The 21,956-nt window shown below is 37.8% G+C and overlaps 1 protein-coding gene across 3 annotated transcripts in view; it reads right to left on the minus strand.

Moving 5' to 3' along the window:
- Positions 1-318: 318 nt before the first annotated feature.
- Positions 319-21,956, minus strand: part of LOC109111642 (protein tyrosine phosphatase 4A2b) — a 28,116-nt gene continuing 6,478 nt past the window's right edge. The window contains exons 1-7 of one of the 3 annotated variants that reach the window (XM_042776939.1): positions 13,069-13,087; positions 6,632-6,908; positions 6,240-6,348; positions 6,051-6,143; positions 2,825-2,955; positions 1,733-1,807; positions 319-1,510 (exon numbers count right to left, since the gene is read on the minus strand). In XM_042776939.1, coding sequence (XP_042632873.1) covers positions 1,399-1,510; positions 1,733-1,807; positions 2,825-2,955; positions 6,051-6,143; positions 6,240-6,348; positions 6,632-6,636 — 525 coding nt within the window. In that variant the 5' untranslated portion in view covers positions 6,637-6,908; positions 13,069-13,087 and the 3' untranslated portion in view covers positions 319-1,398. Of the gene's footprint in view, positions 1,511-1,732; positions 1,808-2,824; positions 2,956-6,050; positions 6,144-6,239; positions 6,909-13,068; positions 13,088-21,956 lie in introns of those variants that run through there. The other 2 variants (XM_042776938.1, XM_042776940.1) reach the window with 2 other exon arrangements.

Genomic DNA, 21,956 nt, shown 5'->3' on the forward strand with positions numbered 1-21,956 from the left:
TGACTATCTACAGCCGTACATTCTGGGTCATGTACTGTTTGAACAGACACAGACACACGCACACAACTTTTTTTTTTTTTTTCACCTTTCTCTTTTATAGAACAGTAATCTCAAAGATTGATTGATTTCTTTTTCAGTTGCAGGTGGCAGTACATGTCACTTGCGGCAAATTATCTTTCACATTATCTTCCGCCATCATTTCGGATGTTATCTTGAAGGTGGCCGTAAAAATCAGTCATCACGAAGTGACTCATCTACCAAGCACAATATATAACTAACATATTACAGGAAAGAACACACAATGAAAACAGGCCAGAATCATTTTCAATGCATTTATTTGTCTTCAAACCAAGATGAAGTGGGGGTGTTTTCAAAATGGGCACAGTGATTAAAAGAAAAATAATAATAATAATAATAAAAAAAGTTTAATTAAATAAACCCAGAGCTGACTAGTCTCCCGTCTCTCACTTCCTTCAGTGTGTCTATGGGCTGAACAGTGGGGTGACAGATAAAGTGTACACTTTATGTGTGGGTGTCACAGCCAGGCCAACAAATAAAGCTTTTTACTGAGCAGCCAGAAAAAGTAGCTATAGAAAGTGAGTACCTACGACAAGCCAAGTATCTTCCTGTATTTGAATTTGGATGTAGGACGGTCCTAAGGGTGAGGGCTTTTCTAAGCTGGACTGAATATTGCACTCCCCAGAGATAAAGATTATGAGAGAAAATAACATGGCTCCACGAAAAGAAAGAAAAGTGTCCTAACCCCAACCACACTCCTGACAAGACACACTAATTATAGTGAATAAATACAGCTGACATATTTAAAACCTAGGCTAACCCTAAATTAAAAGTGATTTCAAAGGGGGCAATTGCTGCATTGGAGAGGAACTTCTTTAAAATGTTGTTTTGTGCAAAAATACTTCAGAGTTGTTTCTGTAACAAAATTGGCTACTGTGTGTGGAAATTATTACAAAAAAAAGAAAAAGAAAAAAAAAAGACAAAAGGAACATGCCAAACAATAAAAGTCTTAATAAAAATCAACTGACAGCAAATGTAAATCTTTTCATCATGGTTCAAAGTACTCGTTCCGAAATAACACAAAATAAAAAGTCATCAAATGATTGGAAATGTGGGAAATCAGGGGAACTTGTGTATATTCTTGCCCATGACTGTCAACGCTGGTTAACCAACCAGGTTGTGGGCTCATCTGTGTGCTTTGACCCTTCTCACTGATACTGCTGGTGAATCCATAGATTAGCTATCATTCATTACATCTCTGTCATCGATTAGCCATGATTCATTTGATAAAATCACCACAATTATACCCCACAGCTTTTGCTCCCTTTTACCCTGGTTCAACTTTCCACTGTTGTTTTGTATGACTGACAGAATGACACATTACTGGACACAGCAGTTGGGACCGTTGGGATCCTTGAACCGCAGACGCATCTTGGGTCTGTATTTTTCAAGGTAAAGAAGCTGTTTGGAGTTGAAGGCTCCACGTCTCTTCCTAAAATCAAACAAACAAACTATTAGTGCAGTTTAAATCTGCGAAAGGCTGGAATACATGACATTTGCTCAGATTTATGTGCCAATTTTCTGTCTGAAGGACTAAATGCTTGTTGCAGAAAGTCAGATAGTCTGCAAATATTGGGCAGTTGGAGTTGACAGATCATGCAGAGTATGAGGGGCACAGGATGTATATCAAGGAGAAATCATCCAAACTACTTACTGTCTTATAAACTGCACCGCATCTTCATACTTCATTCCACACTCAATTAAGGCTAAAGCCACCAGTACAGGTGCTCTATGAAAACGAGATAAAACAGATTCAATACAATGCAAGTTTTCAGTCAACAAACTTATAGCTTGATGACCAAAAAAAAAAAGAATAAATAAATACGTTACTCAAAAAATATATTTTTAAAGGTCATCAATTTTTACACCTGCATCAACAATGATCAAATTAGAGTGTCCCATCTTTGGGAGCTCATAAACAAGTGTGCTTGTGTTCACAGAGAAAACTGTATTCTGAGCTGTTTGTTTATGTAAAGAGGTCAAGAGCTGAGACGGCAGTCTGTAGTTGAGTTCACACACACCCACTCCGAAAAATGCTGAACAAACAACAACAACAACAAACACTTCTGCGCTTGGAGAGCAGAACAACCACAGGCTTGTTTTAAATGGTGCTGCTGGTTTTCGCTAAAGGAACTGGTGTAAACTGAGCTCAGGAAAATGAATGCAAGAGTACAGAGTGCACTGTACTGCCCACAATGTTGGTTACACCATACTAACACCAGCAGGTCACAGACCCTAACCTTCTCAAGTTTAGACTGGTTACTGTTATGTGTGTGTATCAGCAGCTTTATACAGAGGTGAGAGAGGCTGAGCACTAAATATGCAAAAGTTAGCAAGTGTTTGAAGAGTTTGAGAACGCTACTTTTTACACAACCACAAGTTTTTGACCAGTCATGGGTTGCTTGAGTAACTAATCAACTCATCTATCTTAACTAGAAGCCCAGTATAATGAGGCAGGTTTCGGATTCACCTGACTTGGGAGTAAACCTTTACATAAGCTGCTTGGTAACTTTACCATCTTGAGAATCCATTATGTTATAAAAAAGCATTCAAATAGAAAACGGTTATTTTCAATTTCAATGATATTTCAAAGTATTACAGTTTCTACTGTATTTTGATCAAATAAAGACAGTGCTTTCAAGTCGATACATATGTCCTATCACTTGAGCTAATGAAGGAGGGACTAACCCTGGCTCTTCTGAGTTACAAATCTCTCAAGAAGTACATTGACAACTAAAACACTAACCGGCCCAACCCTGCAACACAGTGAACAGCAACGCAGCATTTTGGCTCCTCTCTGAACTTAGTCTTCAGCAGGTTTAACCAATCATCTACAATCTGGGTTGGGGGTGGAGCTCCGTCGTCAAAGGGCCAGTCCTGCAGCAATGGGGGAAAAAAAAAAACACAAAAAACCCACAAACAGCAATTTAATGTCTTGTGTATTTCTCAGAGCACTAGAGAGAACATTTGGAGAGTAAAACAGCTGAAGAACTTGAAATGTTTCACATTAGGCCTTGCAGAATTTGCCTGTGGAGCAAGGCATTGTGGGAGAGCAGAATGTTCTCATGAACTGTTTTTGGGCAGAAGGCCACAGAGATCTGGCTTCTTCCCAGACAAACCACACAACTAGCGAGAAAGGGCTAAGAGGAGAAGAGAGAAATATGCCGAGACAAAACAGGAGAGGACAGACCAAGGAGATTAAGATATAACGTGAAGCTGGAAACAGGGGATCAATAAGGAGAGCCATCAGGAGAAGTGAAGAAGACAGAAGAGTTCAGGGCAAGACGTATCAGGTTCACCAAAATGACGTGAAGTCTAATGTCATCCTAATGGAGTACAGTGGTTTTCTGGTAAATCAATTTGCATCACTAAACACAGCTTAGGACGGCATTAATTATCAACAGTTTCTTGTAGTTATCCCAGACTGCTTTCCATTTCCTCTTCAAATATCCCTAGATCTGAGCGTGTGAGAAGATTGCTGCTTGGGAACATTAAAGAGAAAGCGTGTGTGGGCGAGTATGACAGACAATGGAAACGTACTGGCTGGCAGCTCCATGTCTACGCAGCTGTCTGGACCGCCGTGCTCCTACTGGCCTGCAGACAGCTTCAGCTCATAGCAGTCTCTCACTTTCTATGCTACTTAAACATGCAAACCCTTGTTCCCCATCAAACCTTGTTTTTTTTTCTTTATTAAGATATTCCATGTGTCAATTTTGAATAAGCCACTTCCAAAGAAAATGGGAAGGTGCATTGTATTGAATAGCAGAGATGTAAATCTTCACTCTGGTATAGGGTTACTGCAGTTCGACAGATGCCATGACCACCCTACCATGACAGTAAAGTTTGAACTACTCAGTATCTTCTCTTTAAGGAAGTAAGGATATTGTTTCCCTTCTAACACCTTTCCTTCCTTATAATGTCCAAATAATATTCTGTAGGTCAAATTCATAAAAAGGAACAAAGGCCGGGGCTGAAATTTCCTCTTTTAAATGAGAAACTTGGGTTTGCCTAAATCTCCAGATATAGTGGCTTTTAATACAATTGTAGCTGTCAATATATCTTTTTGTTTACCAAACCTGCATGAGTACAGGTGATCAGAGATGGTAAATAAACTGTGAGGCCTATCTGGGCTTTTCCAGCAGGGTCAGAACAAGATAATGTCAAGTATAAATAAAGACATAACATGCTGAGTAAGTTTTTTTTCCCAAAGGTCACTAAGAATGAGATGTCTTTTTTACACACACACACACACACACACACACACACACACACACACACACACACACACACAGACAGACACACACACACACACACACACACACACACACACACCCCCGCACAGCACTTGTTGGTGACATCAGAAGAGCTCTGGGTGAAACGACTTACATGATCTGAAGAGGGAAAGGAGCATGTTTGAGATTTTGCTTGTTCAGTTCCCCTTTTGAGATCAGATCAAAGAAAAGACCATTGCAAACGGGACAAAGCAAAAAATAAAATTTGCTGCACAGTTAATGCATTCCTCAATGTCATACGATACCTAATTTCATGGGAAAACTTTTACGAAGCTGAAGCATGTTGAATTTTTTTGCAATGTGACAACATTGTCACATCATATTTCAGAAATCTTTCTACCATGCTGACTGCATGTTCAAGAAACTATCTATTATTATTATTATTATTATTATTAATAATGTTAAAAGCAGTTGTGCTGTTTAATATTTTTGTGAAAACGGTGACATTTCTTTCAGGGTTCTTTGATGAAAAGAAAGTTCAAAAGAACATTTTAAATGTTTTACTATAACTTTTGATCAATTTACTATGTGAAAATAAAATGAATTTATTTAAAAATAAATATCTTACTGACCCAAACGTTTGAACTGTAGTGTATAAGAGTTCAATATTTACCATTTAACCCTTTCGCACGTGAGTTTGAAATATTCTAGCTGAGCCCCCGGCGTGGGTTTTTTTAGGCGACCGTTATTTTAGAATGTACAGCCTTATTGTTTCCATGGCGACGCGTCATGCTTGTCATGTGACACAACGTAGCCACAATAGATCTGTATGACACATGGATCGCTTTTATTTCGTTTTTCATGCTTTATTCAAAATATTCACAAACATGCTCACTATATTATGAAATATCTGATATTCTGATTCTGAAATATGTGCAAGCAAATCTATTTGGTATTTTAAACACTTTTATATCGACCGTATTATTTGATCTATACCAGGTGATGGGCACCGCCATGTTAGTTTGCGCTGAATCCGAACTGTTGGATTTACAACAAGCAAATTCATCCTCTCCTCCCGAAACACGTTAAAGTAGGTGTCCGGTAAACTGGGAGAAGAGCAGAGTAAACTTTATAATTACCTACATAATCTGTATATGATTTAAACATGTAGTCAGATCATTATTGCTGTTTCCATAGACATCAGCGTGTTTTTTACAAACTGAAAAATGTATTGTTTTGCTAGTACTTATGTGAATTTAAATGTCTGACATCCTTAAATAAGCATTATATGGTTGAAAACACTGAATATTTGTGATAATATGACAAGCACTCAGCACGTCCGATCTGCCTCTGCGCCAGCCAAGGCGCAAAAGCAGATTTAAATTCAGCAGTTGATGACGTGACACACTGAAAGTTCTAGTCACAGGTGAGATCGTACATGTTAAAGGGTTAAACATGTAAGCATAAAAGGCACAATACAGGGCTTAACAATAACTAAGGCCTGGGGCCACTGTGGGAGTTTTGGACCAGCTGAAGAAACTATTAGCTGCCCTTTTATGCTAGTGAATTCCCAGTGGGAGTTCCCAAGAGTGTAGCATAGGCATACATGTGCCTTTTTATCAATCAAGGGCAGCTGATCTTGCAGAAGAGCACTGTGTCATTCAGTGTGGCAAAATGAGTGCCTTTTCCTTCCTCCCCCCAACTAAACACTGTTGTTCAAATCTTACTCTATTTACTCACCAGGACCTGTATGCCCTCCTTCTCCACTGGTGCTTTGTCATAGGTGGCTTCACATACTCTGACCAGTGTGTTCACCCCAAACTTCTTCAGCTCCTTAGGAGGGAGGCAGAGTGAAGCATGTGAGAGATAATATTTGGGTTTCCCCTTCCAAGCTCATTCACAAAAAGAGGATCTAGATGGCTCTCTTACCTCAGTGAACTTGTTGAGAGTGGAGTTGGTGGGGTTGTGTGTGATGAGGAATCTCATGCAGTCATAGGAAATCTCAACAGCGGCAGGGCGGTTCATGTTGGCAAGACGTCTTTAAAACAATTACAATGAAGTACTTATAATTCCTGTTCCTTTGTTTCTTTAAAAAAATCTTTGGCTCAGTTTTCAGCAGTATGAAAAAATAAATAGACAAAAAATATATATATTGGGTGCAATGGAGGGTGGACACTAGACTACTAGAAGTTCAAACTAAAGTCAAAATGAGGGTGATCTAGTCCACAATGTTCAAAGGATGCATTAAAAAAAGGGATGAGAAAATTAAAAGGAAAAAGGAGACTATCCCTCAGTCATCCAACTGAGACAATTGAGATTACCCCATTCAGGAGAAGAGTTTCTGATTGGCTACAGGGAGAAAAGGCTGTAGGGAGGAAGTGAGGCGGGTGTGTTTGAGGACTACACGGGATCACAAAAGGGTATAGAAGAGACAGACTGGGCCCAGTGTGCTGGCTGTCAGGGAGGCTTCTGGGTAGCGTAGTCCCACGGGTGGCTAACAATTCACTTGTCCACGAAGGTAAGGTGCTGAGCCTGGCAGAACTCTCCGCAGATGGTCACAAACGCCATATATGTGTGATCCGAATCAACACAGAAATGCTGGAGAGGGAGAAAGAAGATACAGTTAGAGTAGAATAAAAACATTATTGAATGAAAAGTCATTTAGACATCCTTTTAAAAACCCTATGAACATCTTAAGAGTACTACTGCTCAGCTCTGACTGATGAGTCATCCTTGCTGCTGCGTAAGTCAGTGACTCGTCCCATTGAGAAAGCCAATTTGAAGCAGGCAGGTGATAACAAGTCTAGGACATCAAGACACCTAAGTCATGATGTAGCACAAAGTACAATGTCTTGTGTAATGCAAATGCCACATTTGCCTCTTAAATGCAGTCTTTCTCAAATCAAAAGCTGTGCACACTGGAGAAAAACAAAAGTGTGAGCAAAAGAGAAAGCCTGACATGAAAAAAGGCACAAAAAGGACAATACAGTGAGGGCTTGTTCCTGAGTTTCTGAAAACTCAAAAGCAGTTGCAAGGAATAAAGTCAGGCAAAGCTTCAAACGGCCTCAACTGTTTCACAGTCCCACGCTTCTCTACTCAACACATCACCCCCATCCATTCTAAAAGGACACCCATCAAAGTAACCAAGTCATCTTGGCTCCCTGTTCTTTAACAGATTGAATAACCACATTAAGAAAAAGAAAGAAAAAAAAAAACAGAACACAATGCGAGTCTTCACGATACGAAACTTGGACATGTTGAGACAGACACGGTTTAAAAAGTAACATCAGAAGACTTGGACTGTCAACAAGTTGCAATTCTCAGAAGGAAAGAGGCAGTCTCGAATGCTAGATCCAACAGATGAGGCTTAACAGATGGCAACAAAAAGAGAAGAAAGTGGCCTCTTCAAAAGAGTGGAGCAGCAAAACTAGGAATGTGATTATCTTATCAAAAGAGGACCAGAGCTAAAAAGCTCACTCAGGACTAGAACACCACAAGTGCTTTTTTTAAAACATTCCCCAGGGGCCTGGTGGTAAACCAATGGTTCAGACAAGATAATTGAGCTGGACAAGTAAGCACAACCACACAAAGGAATAGGACGGGTGAAAAGAGATGCTACTGTGACATTGAGGTGCAAATGAGACAATGACCCCGTTTACACCTGATATTAATTATCAGATCAGTCTTGGTTGATCTGACCATAGCATTTACATCTAGTATTAACATGCATCTCCTGTGAAGTCTGTGTCATAGACAATGTTTGGGAGTCTTTCAACCGATTTGAAAAACAAGATTCATAAGAAACAGCTCAGTGCTTAACCTGCTTCTTTATTAAACAGGGCTCCAGACTCATTCTTCCCACTTGTCACTCTTTTGCGACTAACTTTCTCGGTTGGTAGCATGAGCACATGATTTGGTTGCAAATAATTTTTTTTGCATTACAGCATGGGATTATTCAATGCATGCTTTATTATAGTTTATAGTTATATGGAAACGAAACCCGTTCTTTTTCATCAGTATTTAGTTATTTGTGATTTGAATTTTGTGAACGGGAGTTTCCACAGTCCACAACAGCTTTGGGTGCTTTCATTTTTGAAATTTGTGATCTTCTCACGTTTTACAAGAAAAGATAATTGTCTGTTTTGCTTTCATACAAAAGATGGATTCATTGTTATTCTTAATTAAAAAGCACAACAACAATAAAGCAGTAAGATACAATGACAAACTAGTTTACAAAACGTTTATTAACAAAAACGAATAAGATGAGTCATGGGATACACCACATGCTGTACTATATACCGACTAATAAATTACAAAACGTTTAGCAAACCATGAGGAATCAAATAAAAGAATAAAAAATAGAGCATAACATAAGGTAAACATCAAAGATAACAAGCTTTTTAAAACAAAAACAAAGAAAAGTAAATCTAAACTTGCTGTCGGTGATGGTGCTTGCATGTTTTTCCCCCACATGAATACCAACATGTTCACCCTCTCTGGTTTAAGAGCTTTTTAAAACAAAAACAAAGAAAAGTAAATCTCATTAAAGTGCACTATCCAAACTTAAATTGTTGTAATTTATGAACACTTTGGAATATAAACCTAAAGGTTGGTCTCTTTTTAAAGAAGAAAATTAGCAGATTTTGTAAAAAGTGGAATTAAAAAAAAAAAAATTAAAGTATCAAAAAGTTATAGAAGTTTAAATGTACTGTAAATAAAATGCGCTATATTAATTTTATTTTATTTTATTTATTATAAATATTTTACATAGCAGGTTTTGCTCTAAAATCGGTATAAAATTAAAGCCTTGTCTAAATAAGTTATGTTCCAAATTTGAAGTTGATATGAAAAAAATTGAGGTTCCTGTGAGATTTTATTTAGGGCGTCATACCACAAACAGCCACTGGGAGCAATCAAAACTGCTTTGAATTTTGTTTAATGAATTTTTCCCTAGATTTCTCTGTCAATTTTACTTCAATACTCAAAATAACCTCCAAATATGGAATCCTGAGACTCAGACCTTTCCAATGATATGTTTGTTGACAAGATTATAAAAAGTTTTGATTCTAAAAGACTGTAATGCATTTTGTAATATGACACTTGACACTGCCCACTAAGGGGGAGGAGACCGCCATAAGATTTTAAAGTACCATTTCCATGGTAACGCAATGTCCGATTTCAAAATGGTTTTCACAGGATGAATCTTGGGCTTCTAAGCTTTCAAATGATATATAGGAGACCGCCATTACTAAAAGATTTTTATAGAGAAAAAGGACAACAAAAAAAAAAGAGCGCAAAGCGTCCCACAGGTGGGACGGTGACAGTTAAGGGGCCCACATGAATACCAACATGTTCACCCTCTCTGGTTTAAGAGGCGGTCTTTTACTTTACTTTAGCTTGAAATTGATGCGTGGTTTTTTACGATATTTGTGTTGTTTTTGATGTAAACCAGGCTCTACACTCCAAGCGCTGTGCAGCTCAAACGAGCAGCGCGGTTTCATTAGGCTTTCAGTTTCGTTTGCCGTTTGGTGTTTCTCATATGCAACAGAAATGACAGTGCTTATGAGTTGAACAACGCGCAAAATTTAGTTGCACAGGCAGAAGAATGGTTGCAAAATGCGACCATTTGTCTGCAGTCTGGAGCCTTGTTAAATGTTTCATATTTATAAATTAAATGATTTGATATGAATTAACAAATAATAAATAATAGCAGCAAAAGTATTGATAGATAAAAGCATTGCTATGTAGTAACCACTTACAGATTACAGAACTCATTATGTTAAAATGTAAAACAAAAAATGTTCGGAAAAACAGTTTTGCAGTGCAGTCACATGCATAATAATTTTGTGAAGTTACAGTACTGTGCCATGACCCTTCAGGAATTATTCTGATTTGATGCTCAAGAAACATTTCTTATCAATGGCACATTTATTATCAATGGTAAAATCTGTTGTGCTGCTCAATTTTTGTAGAATCCATGATTTTTTTTTTCATGATTTAATAAAATAGAAATCATTTGTAATAGTACAAATGGCTTTACTTTTGATCAATTTAATGCAATGTAATGAATTTAAAGTACACACAAAAATACAAATGTCAGCACACTGTTGCTTCCAAATATGCAGTTATTTTATTTAAGAGTTATTTTATATTTTAAAGCCTTTGTTTTAGTGTTGATTGATATGTGGGTGGGTGGATTGTTTATTAGGGATGCATCAGAACGAAATCATGTTTACACCACAAATACGACTTGGTCAAATGCATTTCTCACCACCTTACAATGTGGTTTTTAGACAAATTGTTTTCAACACTGATCTCCAAAAGGCAAATACCAAATGTAAGCAATGCATATAAAAGCTCTATAAGAAGCCATGCAGTCAGGGATGCAGCTGTGTGAAACGGCGTTCCTATAAAACCCTACTTCCTCTTGCTCTACTTTTACCAGGAACTCATGCAAATCAAACCACATTTGCAAGCCACTCCTGTAATTGCTACTACAAGAACAGATGGGGAAAAAATGAGTGCAAAGTAACAGACAGTGAGACAGAAAGAAAAGAAAAGGCAGATGGGCAGGGGAGAAAAAAAAGCAAGTTTTGGTTACAGAGCACTAGGAGCTTTCTGCCATTAAAGTCACTTGGTAATCGCATAGCCGGCACTAACACACTACTCACAATCTTCTCTCACAAGACACATCTAGCGTTTAGAAGTCACACGTTTGAACTAGGCAGAACTGGAACTGTCCGGTAAGACATTCAGTTTCTCTTTAACACCAGAGGCGAGCCAGTGTGAAGCCTCTGCTGTGTCACACGTACACCCTGCTCAGTTCCCCTGCCGCTTATACAAACACTCACACACATCAGCTGCCTTGTGCATGAACGAACAGAGGACTGGAAAAAAGGAAGACTTCTCAGAAATGACAGTTTCATGTTGCCCACTGTTTTGTGAAATACTGCTTCTTGTTATCTGGGTCATCTAGGTCACTGGGTACAGAGCTCTATCTGTCTGTCTGTCTGTCTGTCTATCTCTTCCATGCCTTTTTCTATCTGAGCCCTCTTTCCCTCGACCCTATGTAGCTGGGAAAGTTTGAAAGGCCATACGGCTGCTCTTGTCATAATCTAGGAGTGTCATGTACACAATGATAATGAATGCTCTATCTGAGAACACAGCAGCCCAAACAGGTGATAGAAGCGGTACGGACTGTTTTACGTAGTGTGACTGAGCATATGCCATATTGTAAGAGCAGAAGTGAGGATCTTAATCTGATCAAGCACAAAAACAAAATGCATTTGCACGAACTGTTGCATGAAATTGTGACTCATGTTGTGATATAAACACTAAGGTAATAGGGGTCTAATGAGTGTGAATGTGCACATATAACTTAAGTTTACCATTTACGGCTTTCAAAAAAAGCAGCTAGGGATCACAAAAAAACATCAAAAAGCAGCACCTGAGCATGCTAACCCAGCCAGTGAAACAGATTATGGGGCTTTTGAAAGGCTAATATGCCAACAGCAAAACACTGATCCTTTTCAGATCCCTCTGATTTGAGTAACAAATCCAGCTGGGAAATTGGAGCGATGTTCATTCTTCATGATAATTCCAGTCAGAAACCTGCTGTAGATATGGGCCAAAGGGTCTGTGTATGAATGCACATAACACAGCATGTCACAAAACAGAACTAGGCCACGATTAAAGCAACAAACTGACTCAATTATGAGAATTGAATCTAAAAAAAAAAAATCCGGAAATACAGTGATACATATGCTACATACATTTATTTCACTGGTTATTTATTTCTACTTGTTATAGCACTCTTTTTTTCTAGAGTTCAGTCTGAGCTGCTGACCAAAAGCTTGACTTGTATCAGAGTCAGCTGCAAGGCTCTCTCCTTCAGAGCTGTCAGAGGATGACTCTGTGAGATCACAGGCCTTGGGCTGAGGGACGGAGAGAGAGATGCAGAGAAAACCAAAGATAAGAACTGTGCCAGATCACGCTTTGCACAAACCTCTGGCTGGCTATATCACACACTAGGGTTATATTAACAAGTTACAGCAACTGCATGTAGCCTTCAAATATATCTCAAATAAACAAACATTGCATCACATTTTTTCCAGTAATTATTCAAGACAAATAATTTCAAATGATCTATATATATATATATATATATATATATATATAAAAAAAAAAAAAAATTATTTGAATTATGTATATATATATATATATATATATATAAAACAGTACTATCAAATACTCTAAGAAACATTGGGAAACTTAAGAAATTTCATTAAACTGATCAAAAGTGACAGTAAAGACATTGTTACAAAAGTTTTTTGCTGTTCTTTTGAGCTTTCTATCCATCAAAAAAATTTTTTTGAGGAAACCATGAAACAAAGCAACACAGCTGTTTTCAACATTGACAGTAATAAATCAACCTGGAAATCAGACAGGAGTAACGGCTGCTAGAAATTCAGCTTTGACATAACAGGAATGAACTACATTTTTAAATATTAAAATAGAATCATTATTTTAAATTGTAATATTTCATAACAATAGTGTTTTTACTGTATTTCTGGTCAAATAAATGCAGCCCCACACTTTCCAGACTTACTGCAACAGAGACAGTGTCATGTTCAACTAAACATCTCATCAAGACATAATTGGCACACACATATGTACTCCACCTAGCTGAGAGCAAACATCCACCCATGAATTGACAATTCACAAAAAAACTCCCCCGACTGACGCATGTTATTCTCACCCCAAGAACACAGAACGGATGCATGCGAGCACAAGAAAAATGCCCCTCAGGTGACAAGGATTCCCTGGAGATTTACCATCGATTGTTACTTCATTCTGCTTGCCAGTAAAGTGAACAGGAGCATACTGATCATCTGTGAATCCTGAATGAGAACATGAGAATGTGTAAGTGTTAACACTTGCCACTCTGTACCACAAAAGTGCAAAGGTTTTACTTGTCATCTCACTCTCACTAGAACTTCCGCAGCTTCAAACATGCACTGCTGTTACACACTCTCTACGCCTGTTTAGAGATGGACAGTTTTCAAAAATATTGTATTCAAATATTTTGGCTCATAAAAAACTAATATTAGAATATGACAAAGATGTTATTTTTTAATAATCAAGTTTTTGTCACCATTTCTGAACAGGCTTACGAGAAAAACAATAATATCCACATGCTTGGGTGAAAGTTGGCTCTTCAGTCCAATAACAATAAGAACGCGCACCGACACAAACGCGTGCTAAGCAAAGTTTCTTACAGCACTTTGAGTTTCGGTTCTTAAACCACTCCCCCGAGGAAACTTAAAGGAAGAATATGTCTCAAGATCATTTCGCTATCAGATAAGCTCTCTTCTCGGCTCACTCAGGAAACAGCTGCACTTACCTGTAGTTGCAAATGCAGTGATGGACAGATGTCCTTCCTCAGTCCACTGATGTTTGGATTTCATGTGATTTCTCATTATGGTGGTGATATTATGAGAACTCTGTTTCGCTGATTAATTTGATCAAAAGTAATTCCATTTTGTAAGATCAGTTTGATCAAAGTAATTCCAAACTTTGCGAGGCAGATGACATTCTGTGATCAAATACAATCAACTTAACACACTCCAAAGAGCGTGCTTATAATTTATCATGGATTCCCTGAATTTACGGACAGTAAAGCAACACAGTTAAATTTGAATAGTATTTTTTTTTTTTTTTGAATAATTACAGATTGAATATTTGAATATTCGACTATTTGTGCACACCCCTACTCCTTTTCCACTACAAAGTATGCGGAAGATAACAAGCAGTGAGGGAGTAAAACATAAGGATACACCTGCTCAGGCCTGCATGACTTGTTGGTGTGACCATGCTGTACTGACTTAGTGAAGACCACATAGTAACAAAGTTCAGTGGCAACTCAAAAAGCAAGTGCAAACACCTCAATGCTCCATCTAGATAAAAGACGATAAGTCCAAGTTCATCCTAAGCAAGATGACAAAGATTTGAAGTTGTTAAGCAAATACCACAAGCAGTAAACTTAACACCAGCTCCAGAAATGTTCATATGCACAGTCACGCAGGTTTCCACAGGCCATGCCACAAGCAATAACATCATAACAGCTGCCAAGATGCTTTAATTAAAATGGTATGGAGTGTAAGAGAAAAAACAAGTTGGATCAAGTTGGGCCACCACAAATGCACACCTGAGAAATAAAGTACACATTCCTTTACCGAATATTGTAATAAGCAACAACTGCTTCTGAATTAAACTCCCTGAATTGAAAACACCAATGAGTTTCACAGCTTTGTTTGCTGCATTCCAGGACATTAAAGATGAAAAAGGTAAGTCTATTGACACTCTTAGATCAGAAAATGAGGTTTGGCTGGGCAGGTGTAACTGTAGTGCTGGCACTGCCATAAAGATATTCACATTGTTTAACGAGTAGTAAAAATGGAATGTTGTTCAGGCTGATAACATACAGGTAGGGCTGAGCAGTACATTGAATATTCACAATGATTTTCCCAGGAATATAAAATTGAGCAACACCATGAATATACTGATGACCCAAATGCACCTTTTAGTTGGCTATTACGTTTCCGGGGAAAAAATGGTTGTCATATTGTTAAAATGTTCTGCTAAAATATATTCGGATATAGTTATTGCTGTTTATTAAGTATTGTTTCAATGTAGTTTGCTGATTATTAATGAAAATTTTGTGAAAAGAAGAAAACCTCTGAGAAAAATTAATTCTACAATAATTCAATAATTCTACTGTTTTTTTGTGTTAATCATTTTGATTCTACCGGGCAACAATTGTTAAAGGGGATAGAAAAAAAAAACACCCTTTTGAGCCTTATATGAGTACATAATAAATAAACATTGAAAAATGTAAAAACTATTACAAATTTTTGAAGTTGCAATGTAATGCAAGTAGCAACAGAGGTTCTCTCATTGATTGTTGACTGGATGGACCAAGATCTGAATGCAGCAGACTGTAAGAAAGGGGTGGGTTTAAAGGGCCCCTATTATGCCATTTCCAATATTGCCTATGAGCCGTTAGTAATTCAAATCCCACTTCTATTCGAATATTCGTTCGGTGAGTTGGCATTCGATTTTCAATGTTGAGATTCGAATATTCTCTCTTTTTTTTTTACCCCCGGCATCCCCCGCAAAACGGTTCTCATTTGCTTGAATATGAATTACCCATGATTGAACGTTATGAACATCATGATTCATTTCATCTGGAAGAGAAGACAAACATGCCGAAGACCTCAGTTTGTGTGGAGCACTTTAGATTGAGTGAGAGAGAAGAAAGGCAGTGTGCCAAATATGTGATTTGAAACTGGCCTACCACAACAGGTAAAGTATGCGGAAGATAACAAGCAGTGAGGGAGTGTAAAACATTAGGATACACCTGCTCAGGCCTGCATGACTTGTTGGTGTGACCATGCTGTACTGACTTAGTGAAGACCACATAGTAACAAAGTTCAGTGGCAACTCAAAAAGCAAGTGCAAACACCTCAATGCTCCATCTAGATCATCTAGATCATTCATCCTAAGCAAGATGACAAAGATTTGAAGTTGTTAAGCAAATACCACAAGCAGTAAACTTAACACCAGATCCAGAAATGTTCATATGCACAGTCACGCAGGTTTCCACAGGCCATGCCACAAGCACTAACATCATAACAGCTGCCAAGATGCTTTAATTAAAATGGTATGGAGTGTAAGAGAAAAAACAAGTTGGATCAAGTTGGGCCACCACAAATGCACACCTGAGAAATAAAGTACACATTCCTTGACCGAATATTGTAATAAGCAACAACTGCTTCCTAATTAAACTCCCTGAATTGAAACCACCAATGAGTTTCACAGCTTTGTTTGCTGCATTCCAGGACATTAAAGATGAAAAAGGTAGGTCTATTGACACTCTTATGAGATCAGAAAATGAGGTTTGGCTGGGCAGGTGTAACTGTAGTGCTGGCACTGCCATAAAGATATTCACATTGTTTAACAAGTAGTAAAAATGGAATGTTGTTCAGCTGATAACATACAGGTAGGGCTGAGCAGTACATTGAATATTCACAATGATTTTCCCAGGAATATAAAATTGAGCAACACCATGAATATACTGATGACCCAAATGCACCTTTTAGTTGGCTATTACGCTTCCGGGAAAAAAATGGTTGTCATATTTTAAATGTTAAAATGTTCTGCTAAAATATATTCGGATATAGTTATTGCTGTTTATTAAGTATTGTTTCAATGTAGTTTTGCTGATTATTAATGAAAATTTTGTGAAAAGAAGAAAACCTCTGAGAAAAATTAATTCTACAATAATTCAATAATTCTACTGTTTTTGTGTTAATCATTTTGATTCTACCGGGCAACAATTGTTAAAGGGGATAGAAAAAAAAACACCCTTTTGAGCCTTATATGAGTACATACATAAACATTGAAAAATGGCTGAAAACTATTACAAATTTTTGAAGTTGCAATGTAATGCAAGTAGCAACAGAGGTTCTCTCATTGATTGTTGACTGGATGGACCAAGATCTGAATGCAGCAGACTGTAAGAAAGGGGTGGGTTTAAAGGGCCCCTATTATGCCATTTCCAATATTGCCTATGAGCCGTTAGTAATTCAAATCCCACTTCTATTCGAATATTCGTTCGGTGAGTTGGCATTCGATTTTCAATGTTGAGATTTGATTATTCTCTCTTTTTTTTTTTACCCCCGGCATCCCCCGCAAAACGGTTCTCATTTGCTTGAATATGAATCACCCATGATTGAACGTTATGAACATCATGATTCATTTCATCTGGAAGAGAAGACAAACATGCCGAAGACCTCAGTTGTGTGGGAGCACTTTAGATTGAGTGAGGACAAGAAAGGCAGTGTGCCAAATATGTGATTTGAAACTGGCCTACCACAACAGCACATCAAGTTTGAAAAATCACCTAATATCTGTAAGTTGTATGCCTATAGTATATTCTTGGTGTATAAAAACGAGCAGCTTTTATCCGCCATGTTAATCAGTAATTTTACACATGATAAAAACGTGCGGGTTAATTTGCTTGGAAAATACTTGCGAATACAGCAGCCATAAAAAACAAAGTAGCCCAACCTAATAATAAATTTGTCTATATTAAAAGTATTGTTCTTAACAGACCTGTGTGTTTTGTATCACTAGTGCAGTGTCCGTTCTCAGAGCATATAAGTAGGGCCCTATGATTTCCATGATGCGGAAAACGCAGACAGAATCACGGAATCCAATCATAAAAATGTAATTTACAGTTTAACATGGAATGTTACGGAATTTGTCAAATTTTTAATAAATTAATCAAAAGTAGGTCATTACACTTAAATCAAATTGTAATATGGACTAATATCTGTAAATATTAAACCGGAAAAGTTGATTTAAATAAGAATCCTGCATGTTCTGCGTGTCTTTGTTAATAAATGGCACAGAAGCACGGTTTCGTTTATTATTACACACATATGGAACATTTACATTAACATTAAATCATTTAGCAGACGCTTTTATCCAAAGCGACTTACAAATGAGAACAATAGAAGCAATCAGACCAACGAGAGAACAACATCAGTATACAAGTGTCATGACAAGTCTCAGTTAGTCTAGCACAGAACCCGTAGCAAATGCAATACAAATGCAAACAGATAGACAGACACACAGAGATTCCTGCCTTTATTACACCGTGTCTACACCGGATGTGACAGTTGTCGTGTTGCGCTGTGCTGCAACAGCTAAAGTCTTTCTGCACTGGACGCCAAAGCAACCATTGAAAATCATTTGAAATTTGTGTCAGTACATCATAAATAGATCGCAGCAGCAGATTACTGTCGGGAACTTATCCCGACACGACACGCCGCAAGCTCAAAAAATGGTATTCGGACCAGCCCTATGGCAATGAGCATATCGTTTCTGATACACGCTGTAAACAATAGATGAATCAAAACAGACTGGGCCATCTGACCAATCAGAGCAGAGTAGCTCACGGAAAGGAGGGTTTTAGAGAGACGGAATCTTAGAACTGCTTTGAACGAATCGTATGAGAATCGCTGGAAAATGAGTTGATATTAAATGCATATTTTGAGCAAACATAAGCATAAAACTATATTAGGAACCTTAAAAATGGCATAATAGGGGCACATTAAGTAGGGATGCACCAAAATGAAAATTCTTTGCCGAAGCTGAACAAAATGAAACACTGGGCTGAAGGCCGAATACGTTTTTTTTCCCATTTTGCCAATTTTTTCACCACAACGTGCTTTAAAAATATTTACTTAACACTGAACATTTTTTAAACATTCTAGCAGACATCAAACCAATAAAACACAATTTAACTTAAAATTAATAAGTTAGTAAAATAATATTACCCCCTTCTTGAATCAGGCATGCATTTTTTAACTCTACAAAATAAATGCAGCCTTGCTGAGCAGAATGGCTCCTTACTCGATTTTTCTGTTTGGAGCCCTGCATAGAGGATGAACTTCACTCCTTCAGCCCGCTAGAGCAGAGCCACTTAAGAGTTGGGTATTGGGTATTAATAAACATTAAAGAGGTCACTGGTGCCATTCTCAGAAAAGGAGAGGAAATATGGGTCCTATTTCAACACAGGATAACACAATGTGAGAATAAATGGCCCATCTCCCCAGGTGTTTTTTAAGTTGCTAAGAGGAAACGTCAAAGTAGCTCACTTTCGCGTAATTAACATGTCTGGACCACACCATACGGAAAATAACAAAAGACAAAGCACATAAAATAACCAATGGACCATAGGTCATCAAGTTGAAGTAACTATTTAGCTGTTTAAATAACACTTCCAGTTCAGAATACAACACACTTTATCCTATAAAGGCCAGAAATAAAAATCTGTGTAAATCATACTTAGTGGCCTATAAATACACCTGAGGTAAACACTGAATGCCACACACATTCTTGAGGCCTGTCTGTCTGCTTAAGAGTGCTGGAAAAGGGCTCATTGAATCATAGATTCATTTACTCACCATGGATAAATGCTTTGCATTTATGCATCATTATAATAATGGCATTGATGAAGTTTGGCCAGCTCACAATGACAAAAAGACAACTCACTTTTCATTGAAATGTCATTTATCATGTTTGATAAATTCTTTAAAAAGCTTGATAAATTGTTTTTAAAAATCCAGGGTATTTTGAAAACTCATCTAAACCTGACAGACAAAAGCAGTGGTTGTTCAATAAATAAATAAAATTATGCAGGCCTTTTGGAATATCCTCTCAGCATCTGGTTAACTGAACTACTAAAATACTCTATAATTGATTATGAAAAGTTTTATGTAAGTTAAATACAGTAGATACAGCTATATAGTAAGTATTCAACACTATAACAGTTTTGTCTAAACCAATTTGTAAAGGGTCAAAAAAGTTGTAAAGGTAGAAAGCAATTTAAATAAATGCAGGTTAAAAACCATGGCTGTGTTTAGGTCAGTCTCTGAACACAAAAAGACATGCCGGTTTATACACAGCATCTTATTTGTGAATTTGCACACTGTAACATAGGTACAGGAAAACTGACGTGTCAACAAGACTGCACCATGCAATCACACGAATTAAACTGTGACAAAACATTGTCACTTCTGACTGCATCAAAGTAGTCTGATAAGCCATAATATCTTGTCACAGATCTAATCATTTTGAGGTCAGCTCCCTGGTCCAGACACAAACCAGGGGTCTCCCTTTCTTAATGCCGAAAGCAGGTAGTATGAAAATGTGCATCAAAAAAACAACAGCAGTGTGCTGGGAAGAGAGAAATCTGCTGCCAAAGCCAGGGGCTCAGTGCAATGCTAATCTCACTCAACAGACAAGGCAATAAGGTATAGCTAGATGCCATCATCATTCTTATGTTGTGCTTTGCCATAGTCACAATGTTCCTCAAAAACAGGAAGCCATTTTAAAAGGGAAAGAATTAAATAAGATAGGCTATATTTTTCATGCACCTGCTGGTGTAATCTTCCCAGTCAGATGTCAAACAATTAGATAAAAAATTGGCCAAGAGATAGGAGTGACTGCAAGTTCAAATGCACCTTGCAAGCTGCCTGTGGTCTAGTTTAGAGATGCACAGAAATGACTAAATTAGGCTAACACAACGACCACCAAGTGCTTTGGTAAGCTTATGAGCAAAAATAATGTTCTTAATTAGGGGTGTTCCGATAGATCGGCTACCGATCACTATCGGCCAATAATCGCTTTGGGATGTTTGATTGGTGGTCTCTATAAAGGCAGATCTCAAAACAAAAATGATCGATCTCAAGCTGAAGTCTGCCATGAGAGATTTGGCATGACATGCAGCGGCACCGTCTTAGTCTCTGTCCGGCACGGATGAAATAATTTTAATGCTGAAGGTGAGGTACAATTCATATTTCTTCATTAAATAACTAACAAATTACAAAGTAATTTGAAAACTTTCTGTGAGACAATTTCACAAACAGTCGCAATTTCACAAACAGAATCACCACATGCGCTCTCACTTTCTCTCTCAAAATGTGCAAATGACTTCAAATCACGTTGCGTCTGCACTATAAGCAAGCTGCACTCTGCACAGCTGACACAGGAATCGTCACTTGCACAGTTGAGGCAGTGTTGCATCATCAAGTTTATAAATTGCATTTCTTTTTAATTCTTGCCAGTGTTTAAAACATTTAGCACTCACGCGATCTTCTGGACACCGTGTGCTCACGCACACTCAAAGCACACATAACGCCAGGTTTACTTTACTCCATTTGCTGTGCGTATTTTTTTTAGGGCTGTACTAGAATAATCGAATATTCGTTCGGTGGGGTGGCATTCGATTTTAAGTTTTGAGATTCGAATATTCTTTTTTTTTTTTTCAACACGTGACTTCCGACGCGGACTCATTCTCACTCATGCTTGAACCGCCCGTTGGCGAACGTAGTGATTTATTTCATCTCATACTGAATAGGTACAAAATGCCCAAGACCTCAGCTGTTTGGGAGCACTTTAAATTAAGTGAGGATGACAAGACAAAGGCAGTGTGTCAAATATGCGATTTGAAACTGGCCTACCACAACAGCACCACAAGTTTGAAAAATCACCTGAGTTCTGTAAGTAGCACGCGGCAAAAAAAAAAAAAAAAACTGCTTTTATGCGCTTTTTTTTGCTATGATAAATAGGCTAATTGCAAATACGACACTATTTAAAAACATACAGCAGCACAGGCTAATAATAATTTGTTTATAGGTACATCCACAGGTATCGCAGCCATCAACATGCTCAACAAAACCCAAAACTTCACAGCAGATCCTGCAATTCCGAAAAACCGTTAACAGAGAAAAGAAAGAGGGAGATAACAGATGCCATAGTGGAGTTTTGTTGCTATGGATATGAGGCCCGTTAATGTAGTTGAAGGCGAAGGCTTCAGAAAATTAATGAAGATAATGGAGCCAGACTACACTGTCCCAAACCGTTCCAGTATTTCAAACACCCTGTCTCTTAAATACAGCGATCTGCGAGGCCAAATTTATGCTCTCGTTGAAAAAGCTACGGCCTTAAGTTTCACAACGGACATCTGGACTTCCGTGAGTATGGAGGCGTATATGGCTGTCACCTGTCACTTCA

This window comes from Cyprinus carpio, chromosome A19, assembly GCF_018340385.1.
Source record: "Cyprinus carpio isolate SPL01 chromosome A19, ASM1834038v1, whole genome shotgun sequence".
Lineage (NCBI taxonomy): Eukaryota > Metazoa > Chordata > Actinopteri > Cypriniformes > Cyprinidae > Cyprinus > Cyprinus carpio.